The sequence below is a fragment of the Acomys russatus genome, chromosome 31 (assembly GCF_903995435.1).
Source record: "Acomys russatus chromosome 31, mAcoRus1.1, whole genome shotgun sequence".
NCBI classification, from domain to species: Eukaryota; Metazoa; Chordata; class Mammalia; order Rodentia; family Muridae; genus Acomys; species Acomys russatus.
Genome location: NC_067167.1, coordinates 22,899,764 through 22,915,197, shown reverse-complemented (window position 1 = coordinate 22,915,197; position 15,434 = coordinate 22,899,764). Strand labels below are relative to the sequence as shown.

Here is a 15,434-nt window from a genome sequence, read left to right as displayed (position 1 = left end):
CTCAGTCTGGTTAGTACAGGCGCTGGTCTGCTTCCCCTTCCGATGGTCTATTGCTGCCACCTTCTGCCAGCCACTTAAATAGTCCACCATATACAGAGGGAGGGAGGGATAGGCACTCCGTTCTGTATTCCTTTGATAATCCTTAGCTTTTCTCATCTCTTTTCTCTGTTCTCCCTTGTCTCTGCTAGCTCTTCTCTCTGTGTGCCCTCCCTCCTTCCTGTCCTCCAGAGGAGCAGGGAACAATTCAACTCTTTTCTACTGATAGACTATGTACACTTAAGCTCACTCTAAAGACAGGAAACCTATACAAAGTCATGGCTCCCACGTACTCTTCTGCAAGCTCCTGCTTTTCTATACACAAGACAAACGCTCTTTGTCTGTCCTTCAAGGATAAGATTCTGACCAGAAGCACTCAGACCTGCTTAAAGGAAATGCGTCATGAAGGAAAGTATTTGGGACTTGTCCATCCAAATGGCCTTAAAATTGCCTGGTACACAAAAGGCATTCATTCAACAGACAGGCTGGTGTTTTGCCACTGACATCATTTTGCTATCCCACCTTTCCCACCCTGACCTGGGTAATCCTTTGCATTCAACATAAAAAAAATCGAGGTCTATTACAAAGAAAGATTTACTGCTGAGACAGAAAGGTAAATTATTTACAGATTTCCTGTATGGGATGGGAGAGTTACCTGTATCGGCAAAGTCTGTTCATTCAGTAGCTCCTCTGGGGGAAACATCATTACATTAATAGCATCTTTTCATAAGAAATTTGGGTCATTCAGTAAAAAGCTTCTTTCTCACTCTCAAGCTGGATGTATTATTTAGCATTTAATCCTGCTCTAGTGTACACTGCACTGAATAATTCAGCACCTACTCACTAAGCGTCTCCTACACGTCACTGAATATTACCGTCTCGTTTCTTACCTTCTTGTAATTCACTGCCATTTTCCAAAGGCTTTTCTAACTCTTTTTCCGTGGTAGGAGCTATGCTTTTTGATGATGAGACGTCTGGTGCAGCATGGAATCTATAGTATTCCCCTAAACTCCCGTGAGAAAACAATGGTTAGCATGTGGGTCCTATCAACCATTGGAAATCCCACAAATGTTGAATTTCTTACCAGATTTATAACACATCTCCCTTATTGCTCTTTTCTCTTCAATTTCTTCAGGGGTCTTTGTCCATAAACTAGAAGCATCTATAGGATATATTTTTGAAAATTAAATTGTCCCAAATCCAAATAATCTGAAAATTTGTAAATCAGAAAGAAAAATCCCAAATATTGTTTTCGTGGATGCGTTGTTCTTCATCTAATGTTTGAAGTTCTTAAAAAGTACAAACTTGTATTTCAAAATGCTTCCATTTTTAGTATTTGGAAGACTCATTGGAGAGAAGCTATATGTTGTATGCTCTGTGTGCTGCCATGAGAAGCTGAAATCACACACTCACTGAGATGCTGTGTGGGAGGGCATCTGGGCATGAGAGAGTAGAAGAAAACATGCCCGGCAAAAAGATCAGCAAAGAGTTCTATGCATGCCTAGGCACGGAAGTTATGGCGGCAGTTGGTACCCACAGAAAGATGCATTCCAGGGCAGGGACAAAGCAAATTAATTTTTTTCCAGGTGTTGATCTGAAGTTTGTCTGACTGGCTCCACTGTGCTGTGATGATATGGAAGGCAAAGGGAGAACCATGATGCAGAACACATGGGTCCTAATCTTGTCCATACTTCTCTAAGGAATATCAGGGGTGATGTAGATGTCAGCACTACAAGATACACTCTGGATCCTTAAAACGCGGGGGGGGGGGAGTAAATGTTACAAGAAATAGGTATGTGTATATCAGTCCAGTACACAAGAGACACCGGTACACAGCAATGGCCTCTTATGAGGCTATCTGTACCTCTGTAAGTACATGTACATATTTATACGTAAGACATGTCTCCCAGCCATCATCCAATAGAACCTCTGTTCCAATCCATAGGCCTCTCAATAAAATCTTGTCTATATATTGCATCTTAAGCCTCTAGGACTTGAGGGATGTGTACGAAATCCCGTGGGATATTACATGTATACTTCGATCCGTGAAAATAGGTACTGACCATTTTGTTCCTCTCCTTCCTCCTCTTCTTCTTCAAAGTTGGTTTTTAAAACTAATGGATGATGAATAGGCCGTGATATGTTCTCCATGGGTTTCAGAGGCTCCTGACTCTGGGTTGGGGGTGGGCTTCCTTCCTGACTTTCTTTCTGTAAGGTGGTATCTACAGAGAAAACACAATGCTTTCATCTAGTCAACCATTCTTACAAATGCTTTCAGTGACCACCCATTCTTTTTGTTGTTATTTTTCTTTTCTTCCTTTGTTTTGTTTTGTTTTTTTAAAGAAGTGATATCATGTCTTCTGAAGTACTTCTATGCTCATGAACTCACAGTGGCTGCAGCTTCCTGAATAAGACATGTCCAAAATCAAGCCAGTCACAATTCTAATGTGGACGGGGTAGGAGTTCCCAAGGCCCCTTCCCTAACTAAAACACTACTAACAGTTAAACATTTCTGGAGAAGGAAAATTACTTTTCTTTATGGGTGTGGGCCTTGGTAGGTTGGACCCCTTCCGGTGGATGGCTACACACCCAAAAATATATGGACAGTAGAAATTGGCCTTGGTGGGTTATTGTAAAACAAACACTGAGTGGAAAGGTGTGGGGTGGATCTGAGAGGTGTTAGTAGTAGTGGGTGATGAATGTAATCAAAAAACATTTTATTAAGCTCTTAAAGAATTAACAAAAATATTATATTTAAAAGAAATAAAAATCTTAAAAACAAAACAAAGAAGGGGCTGGAGATGGTGCAGTGGTTAAGAGCACCAAGTTCTCTTGCAGACAACCTGGGATCAATTCCTAGAACCCTCATGGTAGTTACTGTCTGTAACACCAGTCCTAAAAGAGCCAACACCCACTTCCATCCTCTAAAGGCACCAGGCACGTACTTTCAGATAGGAACTCATACACTTAAAATAAACAAATACAATTTTAAAAAATGTCCTTTATAAAAGAAGATAGGAAAGAAAAAAGAAACAGGGTCTCTTGTATCCTGTCTTGTTCTCAAATTCACAGTCATGTGTAGCTAGGCTGGCTTCAATTGTTCAGCTTGTACTTCCGTGTAAACTAGGGTGACAGTTGGGTGCCACTACACATTGTTTGTGTGAGGCTGGGACCTAAGCCCAGGCATTTGTGTATACTAGGCAACCAACTGTGATGTATCCCCATCCCCTTAAACCATTATCTTCACAATTAATTGAATATTCAAATGTTTCCCTTATATTAATTCAATTGGTATATTTACAATTTAGTAAATGTCAACATTTTTCTCTGTAACTCAGAAAGATATGTCATTTGCATGTCACCATGCCGTTGGTCCCTGACTTAGGGTGGATCAAATGTAAAATACTGTGAAGTGACAGGCATTGAGCAGAAACTGTACTTCGAGCTCTGGATTTCAATATTTTCTCAAGACGACAATATTCTCTAGATAATCCGTCGGATACTGGGCAGTGGCTATGAGGACAGACACAAACCAGCAATGTAATGAAGAAGTAAAGAACTCTATATACTGCATTGCTAAACTAGAATGCTCTGGTAGCTTGGATGTATTAAATGCATTTTCAGCTTATGAAAGGTTGGTTGGTTGGTTGGGATGTAACCCCAATGCAAATCAAAAAGTTGAGTGCAAATTGATCAGAAGTGTTGCTTTTAATTACAAAATAGATCTGTGAGATGAGAATTATTTTACTAATATCACATTGTTTTGTCTTAAGGAATACATTTAGGTCTCAAGCTCACTATACAGCTGAGGAGGACCATAACTTCTCATCTTTCTTCTATCTCCTCTTATGTGCTAGGATTATAGGTATATGGGGCGGGGGTTGGGATAGCAAGCATTCTACCAGCTGAACTATATCCCAAGCCTAATACATTTTTAACAATTACAAAGAATAATACTACAAGGCAGCTCTTACAATAGGATTGTATATATGTCCAAGAGGACAAAGGATCCAACACCTATAGGATGAATGGAATTAAGTTTGCTAGTCATCTAACTTTAAAATTGGCAGAGGCCATGCTAGAACAAGCTGACTTTCAATGCATGAGACAATGTGTTCGAAATTAACAGCAATTGTGAACATGCTCACTTCTCCCATTTCTGAACTTCAGTCAAACAATAAATGACTTAATCACAATCAATCTCTTGGTTACACTTTTATAATTCTTCCAGAATGAAAACTTTGCATGCATACACGTTCTGATTTTCCTTTTGTTTTAAATTCCATTTTTAAATGGTTTCCCTTCTCATATTTTTAACAATAAATAGTCAAGCGAAATGGGAAAGTAACAGACACTTTACTTAGTTGTTCTTTCTGCAGAATATCCTAGTTTACCATCTGAAGTTCTGCCTTCCACAGTCTTAATGAGGTCTCTGTAATGCTCCTCGCTTGTATCTCAGACCACACCACACTGTCCTTAACCACATATGCCTCTTTCAGCTTTGTGATGCTAATCACTTATGTGGGTTCTAAAATTGCCTCCTTCTGTGGTTCTTCATTTCTTCTGAGTCTTCTCTAGAATTTTCTTTAATATTGCACGCACAGAAATGCAGGCTTTTCTTCTAGAGTTTACTTCCAACAGCCTCTTCCTGTTACATGGCTAAATTACAATGGTAGTGATGATGGTGGAAATATTGAGTAATAGGTATGAAGCTGATACATTTTGGGAACAACTCCACAGCACAGAGGCCATTGCTGTGTCATACAGATGAAATAACTGTGCCAGGGTTATGTAGACACATGTGGCAGACTGAGATTGTAACCCACTCTATTCTGTAGCCAGTGGTCTCTATCTTTGCTTAACTCTACCTCCAATATTTATGTCTGGTGCTTCCGGAGCAACAGTAGCTTATGGAAAGACAGTTCCAAGCCAAATATTGGCAAAGGAAAACCTGCATCTGAGATCAGCTCTGTCTTTAATCCCTTCCATTACATAAGCCCCAAATTTCCAGATTTCCTTTAAATCAAATCAAATAGGGTTGCTTTTCCTAAAGCCAGGGGTGGGCCGCAGTTGGCTCAGACTAGCATTTGAGGATTGAGTGTTAAATTTCAAGCACTGTGTGTATGTGCTTCCATGCCCTGCTTAACAGGCAGTTTGATATAAACCCAACACCCCCACAACGAAAACTACACACAATTCATAATTAATAAATTCACTTAGAGAATAGATATGATCTATGATGGCAAATCAGCTAGTGGGAAATTGCACCTATAGAAGATGGTTTAAATACCATTCTGTGATTCTAGCTCACCTACTTTACATGTGCCGTCTGGTATGTATCAATTCAGCAAATGAAAACCCCCAACTTTCACTTGTTGCCTTCTTAAAGATCTAAGTTTTATCTTATCTTGGCCCAACAGACATCATTGCATATAGATTACATAATGTATTATATTAACTTATACTTTCTTAGCTGTGTCTGTTCACAATTTATAATATTTCTACCTTGAATTTATAAATAGTTAATTTATACTTAACTTGTACTTAATGAAAAACAGGAAAGTAGGCTTTTTTCCATAAATGTACTACTACATGATAATTTAATGGTCTAAGATAAAAAGATTTAAGATTCTTCTTTTGATTGATATAGCACTTGGTAGACAGATGTTCCTACAAATATTATAGGAATTATCAAGTCTATCAGAGATCAACTTATACCTTCTATAGTATTCAGTATTTCCAAAATGAATAGTTAATATGGTAGTTCAGTACATATTTTTTAAAAAAAGCCTTTGATAGTTGGTATGTTTGGGGCACAAAGGCTAATATACTGAAGTGTTGTACCCCAGTGTGGTGGCATGAGGTGCTGGAACTTTTAAGATGTGAGGCCAATGGGAGGGAATAAGGTCACGAGGCTGCTACTCTAATGAATGGATTAATGTTGTCTCTCAGACAGGGGTCAGGTCTTCTGAGATTCATGGAGTTCTCATGTGTGGACTGTTTTCATGTAAGGCTGGCAACTCCCCCTTAGGCCATTTCCTTCTAATTCTCTGCTATATTGTGCTGTAACTGGGAGACTTTCACAGGACATCGGTACCATGTTGTCTAGATCTTCCATCCACTAGAATCACATGCCAGATCAACCTCTCTTCTTGATATACTAGACATCCTCTGGTACTTTGTAAACACCAAAACAAAACAGACTAGAGCAAGAGTTTATCAACTAGCTAAAAATTGAACCCACTTTCTAGAGCATAGAACTGTGTCTGAGCAAAGAAAAACTTAACATGAAGGACTATCCAGCTTAACATGATTAACTAGTATCCAAGAGTTTCCAGGGTATGCTTATTAAGAGGTAACACTACCCATCATTGTTAAGTGTGTGGCATTGGTAAGTGAACAAACTAAAGATTCTTGGTCTCATGGAGCTTTTATTTACAAGGAAGCATTGGACAATCAACAAAGTACATAGCAACCAAGTTATATGCATCTGGGAAAGTAATGGGGTATAGCAAACCATAAATAAAGGAGTACAAGAAAGACCGGAAGCATATACATACAGAGGAGGTGGGACAGCAAGATACATTTCAAGTATGGTACGAAACATAGGCCTCATTAAAGGCAATATTTGAGCAAAGCTTTAAAGAAATAGAATATTTGTCATAAAGATGTTGAGGAAAAGGCTCTTTGTGCAAAGCCCTGAAAACAGGGGTCCACTACGAAGCTCTAAGGAAAGGCAACTGTATGTTTATACAGTTGGGGCAGACTGAGAGGTACCTGAGTGTGGGGAGCTAACAGAGTACATGATCAAATAACTGAATTTGAGCTCTTGTTAGGACTCTGACCTCTCTGAATAAGATGAAAGGACACTGGATGATTCTGAGTCGAGGAGTAAAACCTGCTTGATCATAAGTCTGTAGGCACTGTGCTTTGAGTAGACACGAAGAGATCCAGCAGTGAGATTGGAAGCTGCTGCAACAAGACAGTTATGAGGTAATAATGGTGGCTTGATCCATGTGGAGATCCATGCACAGGTGATGAGGAAGTCTGACTCTCGTGTATCTGGATGGGAGAATTATGTTTCTCTATGGATCACATGTGGGATGTGACAGACATTTTAGGGGTGATTCAGATGACCTAAGCAACTGCAAGAATGGGCTTGCCATCAAGATGAGTCTGAAACAGGTATGGATGGAGCAGGTCTGAGAAAGTATGGATGAAATCACAATGCTAGTCTTAAATGTGTTAAGTGTGAAATGTTTGTTAGTCATAGAAGTCAAGATATAAAGAAGTTGATGTTAGACATCTAATGGTGGGTGGGGAGGGAGAAGTTGAGATCTGGAGGGGTTATACAAGCTTCAGAGTTAATTATGCATGAATCATTGAAACTATAAGCTTGAAGCTGGAGAGATAGCTCAGTGGTTAAGACCATGTCCTGTTCAGCCATGAGGACTGGAGTCAGATCCTAGCACCCATGCAACAAACAGGAGTCCTCTGATGGCCTGTAACTCTAGCTCTGTGGGATCTAATGTGCTCTTCTGGCCTGTACTTGTACACAGGTTGGTGCACTCTAACACACACACATATATATATACAATCACAAAGACATGCACACAAATAAATTGATTAACTAGAAAAGGATTACTAGTTGGGGAAAGAAAGGGGGATAAAAGTGGTTAGAGGGACCAGATAGGAAAGAAGGGTGACTAGGATCAGGATCCATTACATACACACACGACTATATATACAAACCCATTGTGTATAATTAACATGTGATGATAAACGTTAAAATATAAAAGTAAGACTAGATGTTATCATAAGACAGGAGACAGAAAAAGGAGAGCCAATGACCTAGTTCTTGGGTACTTACTACCCAGGAGGAGTAACCAGCAAGGGCAAGTCACAGTGGGCACAGAATGAAGATAATGTTGAGGGATGCAAACTGCTAAAAGACTATACGAAGGGGGGAGAGCTGTCAATGTGTCTACTTCTTCTAATGGCTCAGGTTACCTATGGATTTAGATTTGACTCATGTATTTATTAATCTGCATACAGTGAGTAGAAAAGTTGAGGAAGCCTGATTATCAGGAGAGAGAAAGAGAGAGAGAGAGAGAGAGAGAGAGAGAGAGAGAGAGAGAGAGAGAGAGAGAAAAGAAGGAAGGAAGAAAGGAAGGAAGGAGGCAAACGGAGTATTATATTTCCAGGAAGAATTTATAAAATACGTGGAGTCACTGCAATGAAAAGAAAGCAACATGCAGTGGCTACTCATGAGATAGCCACCTAACTCTACTCATTCTTTAAATTCTTCAGTAAGGTATTAAGGCCATCATCTGGGAGGAGGAGATTTTGGAAGATGGATGAGATAGAAGACAATACAATGTCATATTCTAGAAGATGAGAGCTGTACCTGGGGGCTATTATAGACCATGAAGTCAGCAGTATGACTTTATTTGAGGTAAACTGAATCAACCATGGTCATTTGTTCTCTTTATCCCCATGAAGTTTAATGAATGCAGGCACAAAAGAGGTGGGGGAATCATGTACCAGTGTTATGGCTGAAAGAATATTTACTGCAGTTAGTGTAGTGAATGGTAGCAGATTGGGAAGTATGTGAGAAGCATTGGTTGCCAGGGAGACTCATGAGAAAATGTTACAGTGCTAAATGAATGAGGAGTTAAAGGCATAGAAAGGCTAGCGTAATGATAGAGTATGTATTTTCATATAAATTACCAGGAATCAATAAAGTGGTACTAATATGGTGGCAATGAGCTAGTAGTTTTACATTGCTGAAAGCAAGATGAAAGGACGTAGATGAACACGGACAAAAGCAACACCAAGCAACAAAATAATATAAATAATTAACACCAGATTCATGCTGCATAGTATCAGAGAGAAGTGTCAGAAACAGTTTGAAACTGGCAGCGAGAACAAAGAAAACCTCTCATCTCATACTAGCGCTGATGGTACTTGAGATTTGGAAGAGAGACCAGGGATGCGGCAGCCAGCAGTGAAGAGTCCTACAAGAGAATTAGTCTTCAAGGGAAACCTTTTCACAGAAAAGTGTGAAGAGGATAGGACAACTCTGAGAAGACAGAACTGTGTTGCCAAAGGGAAACTGGAGAAGAACGAGTGAAAATGAATGAAGGGCAGGCCACTTCCACTTTAGAGTCTCTTATGTTGATTGACATAAAAAAAATAAATAAATAAAAGCCAGAATGAAATTAGCTTTATTCAAAATATAAAACATGGATGTCTGTGGGCGAGCCTAGGCTGGAGAGTGTAGTGAGTGTGGTGACCTCTCTCCTGTTTTCCAAAGAGCCAAGAAAGTTTGAGAAAACTGGGCATTATTCATCTACACATCCATTTAGTATCCTCTCACCATGAGCTAGAATGTTTAGGGGAACAGATTGGACTTTGTAAAGATGTAGATTTGACCCTTTTGAAGAGAGGCTAAGCTATACCACCTGTTGGAAAAGTTGGGCCTTCCAGAAAGGCCAGTTCTATTTACCAAATACAAGAACAATCCATCCAACACTTAGCTTGAGCTTATTTTAACAGTGAGAAGACCAATAATTGTCATTTACATAGGCACCCCATCTGGGTCTACCTTGAGGTGAATTAGTCTTTGTTTCCTGTTCATCTTAAAAGAGCTGGTGAGACCACTGACTTTAATATACCAGATAAAAATAGTCCACTGGCAATGCTTTTCACTGGATTAAAATCATGCTACTTGTAAACTTATAAGGACCGTGGGAATCTATTGCATAGCTTCAAGACTTTCATCTCAACAAGTTACTGCTTAGTTTTCATTTCCTCATGCCCTATGCTTGTGTATAAACACCCAACCTACTGCACATTATTATTATTTTTTTAGGTCTAGGCATTGCAAAGTAATGGTAAGGAAATTAATTGTGTTCCCCAGTCTCCAGATGCTTCCAGTCTAGTGAGGAAGAGAAACAATAATAAAAGTATTGCATGTGTGATGTGTATTATGAGATCAAAAAATTTCCCAAAGTATGTAACCGTGGGAAGGATTATAAACTTTGTCACGGGTGAGAGCAGTCTTGGCGGGCTTGACCTTGGACACACCATGGATACTCCCTGAGATTAACCTTGAGATAGACTGGGTGGAGCCATCCTGGGCCTGGAATTCAGGAAGCAGACCTGGGGACTTCACCTGAATTATTGTGTTTCTGACCCTCAGTGGGAGGAGGAGACCAGCCCTTGCACATGAGAGACAGACAGGCAGAGAGGACAAGAGGGGCAGCAGGTTCAGACCAAACTAGAGCGCACGTGGATCGGGAAAAGTATCAGCGAACAGGCCAGACCAGCGTGCAGGCCAGAGACACCTAGGGACCCGTCCTATGGAATGGATACTGGAAGGTTCACTCTTGTTTCCCTTTAACCTTTTTCCCCTCTTGTGTAAGATAGTTGTGTTGTATAATAAGTTTAATTGTTAAGAAACAGAGCCAACATGTAACAAAAGAGCAAAAGTTTTAGCTACCCACTTCTTGAGGTTCTATGAAACTAATTCTTCAACTCCCAAAGGACTAATAGCATAATCTCATATCTAGGGCAATTCCACCAGAGAAATATGGTGAGCATAGCAGGATAAAGTTGCTACAGGAAAACTAAGAAGACACTAATTTATCTAACAAGGTCCCTTTAAATATGAGGTCTTCTGTGTTCTGTGATGAATCTATTCGAAGTCTCACCACAAAGTAGCATTTTGGTATCACAGCAGAACAGACAAAACTGAGTCACAGCATGTCTTTGCTTTCTGCACCCATGAAAGAGTCCTGCATTTCTCACCTCATTGTGTGCAAATGTGCCACCGAGGCTGCTACTCCAAGACCAGACTACATATATAGCACTGTATATTCAATTATTTCAGATATACTCACTGCTACTTGGTGGCAAAAATAATCCATTGATATTTCGGGGTTTGCTGTGGTAAAAGATACAACTGATCTTCACACAACCAAGAGGTTGGGTTTCCCAGAAGCATGAAATGCTGCAGTTTTGCTGGGAAAAAGAGGGGGGAAGAAAATACAATGTTTAGGTACTCAAAATAAATGCAGCCTGTTAGAACACAACACAATGTGACAAGAATAGCTTTAATTGCTGATTTCTACATTTTGCAGCATCTAGGTTTTGCTATTTAAAAGATTAAAATGGTCTTCCTTTTTTTTTTTTCTACAAGTTTAGATTGAGCAAAGTGAAAGACACTTAATATTTTGGGGGGAGGAAGGGCTCTTTGTTCCCTGTTTTGTTGTAAAAGTTTAATTCAAGGATGGAGGAAGGAAGGGTCTTTTAATGAAAATAGTCATTTTACCTGCATTTCCATGTGTCTAAATCTGCAAAGTGGATCTAAACATTTTCTCTCTCTCCATAATGAGCATACAGTGTCACTGCCAAGGGCTTCTTCACAGTGTCGGAATCGGCACTGGGAACCCTAAGAAACACACAGTGCACAAAACACAATACATTATTGTTAGTGGTTAATTATGAAGTTTTAATCATTTAAAGGATAAAGAGTCTATAAAAATTCATATCATGAAAACATACACTATCAATACAGAACTATCAAGACAAAATCATAGCAACTCTGTTTCTCTTTAGTGAGCAAGTGGTAAAAAAAGATAATGATCAAACAACATAACATACCATAAGTTTACTCATCACAGGTTACTCTTGAAATGCTGCCCTTTGTATCCAGTCATCCCATAGAACTCACTAAGAGCAAAGTGATGAGAGTAGAGACCCCCTTGATTACAATAAAACAACAGGGAGGGTTGGGTTGATTTTTCTTTCTGGAGAAAACTTGACAAGTATCTAAGAAGTGCTGGCCACATTCTGCATGGGAAGATACTTTCTACCAACCACTACATTAGCTGTTTTGTCTTCATAAATCAAGAGCATAAAACATATATGGTATGTGTGATGTGAAAATTAGTTCAGATTTCAGTGTCACCCACTTGACGTTCCACTTTCTGGATATCAACACATCTCGCAGCATATCCATGCTAAGGGGTATTTTTATATACCAACCAAAGTAGATGTGGATTATGTCAATGGTCTGTTATTACTGGATTTTGAATTCTACATTCTTTTATGCACGTATCTACAACTGGAAAAATTGTAAGCCACTGTATACAGAGGAACTGTGAACAATACCAGCATTTCCTTGCATTCCTCCCTTTTTGACGGCTTCTTTCTACTTCACGCTTCACTTTCTGTCCCTTCTAAGATGTAGTTTGTACTTTTAAAGCACAGGATAATGAGCAGTAAGTTTGAAATCAGGCAAATTAGCGTTTAACAGCATGGCTTCGTTACTTGTCAACAGCCACTCATCATCTCTGTTTTCACAATTTCAAAATAAAGTAAAATACTCTCACAGGACATTGTAATACATTGGAATAGCCTGTGAGATATCAGTAAGGCATAATGGTTTCTAAATTTGATGTAATCTCCTTAGAGATTATTATTTATCAATCATTGGGAATACACAGGGACGAGATTCTGCTATTCTAAAAAAGTCTGTCATCCAAGTTCTCTTTGAAAGGTAACATGACAAAAGTGGGTTGAGTTTGCAAGGCCAATGAGTTTGACTCCAGGATTTTAGCAGAGATGAAAGATGGTTAACCAGACCGATCATCTTTTTTTTTTTTTTTTTTTTTTTTTTTGAGGGGGGTCCATTTGTGACATGAGCAATGATAGTTTCTACATCTATTCGGTTTTATTAACATTCATTAATCACAATTTACTTTTCTCACTTAACTTTACAAACTTTATGACTTCCATTGATTTGATTATGTTACACACTATTTCCCTTTATGTGGTATTTAATTAATTGTTATATTCAGACTTCTGGCAGAAAAATGCAATGTTTATTAATTTCAAATAAAGAAACAGATACTACAGTATTGGTAGTAACCTGAAGTCTATTATTTTATTATGTATGACTGAAATCACATTCAACAAATATGCTATATTTATAAATATCATTTTATAGTGTACAGAATTAGGAACTAGAAGTCTGAAGAAGAAATAATATATGCCAAAATGTTATATAAAAACTAGCAGGAAACTGACATATATAAAAATAATTACATATATATTATAATTGTAAATAAACCAAGCTTTCCTCACATAAGTTCAGGATATCAAAAATACATAGGCATTTGCATCAGAGTAAAGCTATCTCTTTATTGTGTCTCTTCTTTCACTCTACCAAAAAAACTTAAGCATGTGTACTGTAAGTTGTACAATATTTACCTTTATGCATGTGGAATTAACAAAGAAATAGCAGTCATTCCCAACTTCTGCCATTTTTCAATCTCTTGCTGCTAATCCAATGATTGTTTTTTATAAATATGTACAAATTGCAGGAACGCAAATATAAGAACTATCAGTGTGTAAAAGGGGGAAAACTTGTTCTTTTCCACAGTCTTTCAGGCTATCAGTATTATTCCTTTAAAACTGACCTCCTGTTGACAGTACATTACACAATAGATAATTCTTAAATAAATTTAAATTAGAAGATACCTTCTCTAGCTTTGCAGAAATGTTGAAAGTGGTTACTAGTAGTCACACAAACTCAAACTTCCAGAATTTTCCTCATTATTACATAACTCATTGTTGGCTCATCATAAGTGACCTCACGTGCAACTGTAGGTTACTTCACCTAAGTGAATTACTTGCCTTAGCCAATATCTATCAAGCATACTAAAACATTATTTATAAATGTAACACTGTATTTTATCTTTCAGTGTTCTGATCAAAGAAAAAACAGATTCATGTTTTCAAAATTAAACTTGGTAAGTATTTCACAATGAAATAGCTATTTCTATATGTGGTTTAGAAATGAAACTAAGGTAAATATGCTATCTATATTCCAAGAAAATAGATACAATTTCTTAATTATGTACCTGGTGCTATATACTAATTCAAGAAAAATGATATGCAGATTATTTCACAGTAATAAATGTACATGAAAATAAGTAGGGTACCTATTCATTCGGTGGCTTTATTCCACTTCCATCCATTAAAAAAGGAGAATTGGTGTCATCTGATAGCAAAGGGTTCCAGAGTGCTTGAAACGTTGTAGAATTTGTCAGAAAAAAAAAAAAAAAAAAAAGTGAAGTGCTCTGCTTCCCAGAGCGAGACATCTCAGTGAACAGTTTTAAAATTCTTCGTCCTAGCATCTTTCCGATAAGAACCAGAATCTATAGGGAATGAGGAGTAGTCATCATTGGGCACCTAGAATCTGGCTGGAGCTGAACTGAGCGCGCTGGATCAAAGCGTGTTTTTTAAATTACGGCAAACTTTTAATTGAAATCTCAACTGATCAAGACAAAACATGGATTTCCACTTTAAGGAAAACACGGTAAATTGCCATGATTTAGCTCTGCAACAGCAAAGTCCCTGTCTTAACAGGCAAGGCAGAGAGGCAACTCTAAGAAGTATCTTCAGGCAGGCTCCATCCCTTCTCCTCCAGATGGATTCCCTGATTAAGGGTGAAGTTTCACTAGACTGCTTTCAAATATTGTTATCAAACACTACTATCGCTGAATTAAGTGATTTCACACAGGGAAAGAGCTGTGAAAAATGCTTTTAGCTCTTAACAGCTGGTGCATAGCCGACATTCCATTAGACATAGCAAACTCAGCTCAAAATCAAAAAAGGATTAGACAAAACAACAAAAAACAAAGCAACAACAACATCCTTTCACCGTGTAGCACATTAGATGGATAAATACCTTCTGTTAGTCTTTAGAGCACCCAGGACCTTTCACCTTTGTCTTCTGGCTTCTTTCATTTTCCTATCAAGTTATTTTATTTTATTTTTTTACTTTTCACTTTCACCTCATTTCCTTCCTCTTGCAGACTTCATTTTAATCTTTTACAGAAAGCTATGATTCTACTCGATTTTTTTGACTCCCTGTAAAGAAAAGTGATAGAAAATTTGTTCTTTACTGTCCTGGCCAAGATAGATTCACATGGAGTTTCTTTTTTGTTGCGTGTTAGGTTATTAACACATCAGAGAAGAAAAAAATTGTTTCAGTTTATTATTTATCCTGTAGTAGGGGTCCATCTACCAGCTCTGTATGGGAGTCAGGGGAAGCTGATGGCTGCCATCCACTGTATCCTGACCCTGTGTTCTCCTGGGCTAAGTTCTTCTCTTTCTGTTAGAAGCCTTTCTCTAGGCATTGAAGAAACCAAAATGTTGCTGCTGGTCCTTCCAGAGAGAGGCTTTGAGCAAGTGGAATGTTTTTGGAAGATTATCTTTTTTAAGACATGGCAGAATGTTGGGTCTAGAATATTCTGTGGCAGTTTGGGAAATGACAGTTGAGAGTTTTAAAGGTCATTTACTTGTCTGAGACCCACAAGGCAAGC

The 15,434-nt window shown here is 38.4% G+C and overlaps 1 protein-coding gene across 2 annotated transcripts in view; it reads right to left on the bottom strand.

Annotated features, from left to right (window-relative positions):
- The window catches only part of C31H12orf50 (chromosome 31 C12orf50 homolog), a 28,951-nt gene extending 17,568 nt beyond the window's left edge, over positions 1–11,383 (bottom strand). For both annotated transcript variants that reach the window (XM_051173013.1, XM_051173014.1), the window contains exons 1-5: positions 11,372–11,383; positions 10,941–11,061; positions 2,100–2,258; positions 1,121–1,198; positions 927–1,040 (exon numbers count right to left, since the gene is read on the bottom strand). In XM_051173013.1, coding sequence (XP_051028970.1) covers positions 927–1,040; positions 1,121–1,198; positions 2,100–2,258; positions 10,941–11,061; positions 11,372–11,383 — 484 coding nt within the window. The remainder of the gene's footprint in view (positions 1–926; positions 1,041–1,120; positions 1,199–2,099; positions 2,259–10,940; positions 11,062–11,371) is intronic.
- Positions 11,384–15,434: the final 4,051 nt, after the last annotated feature.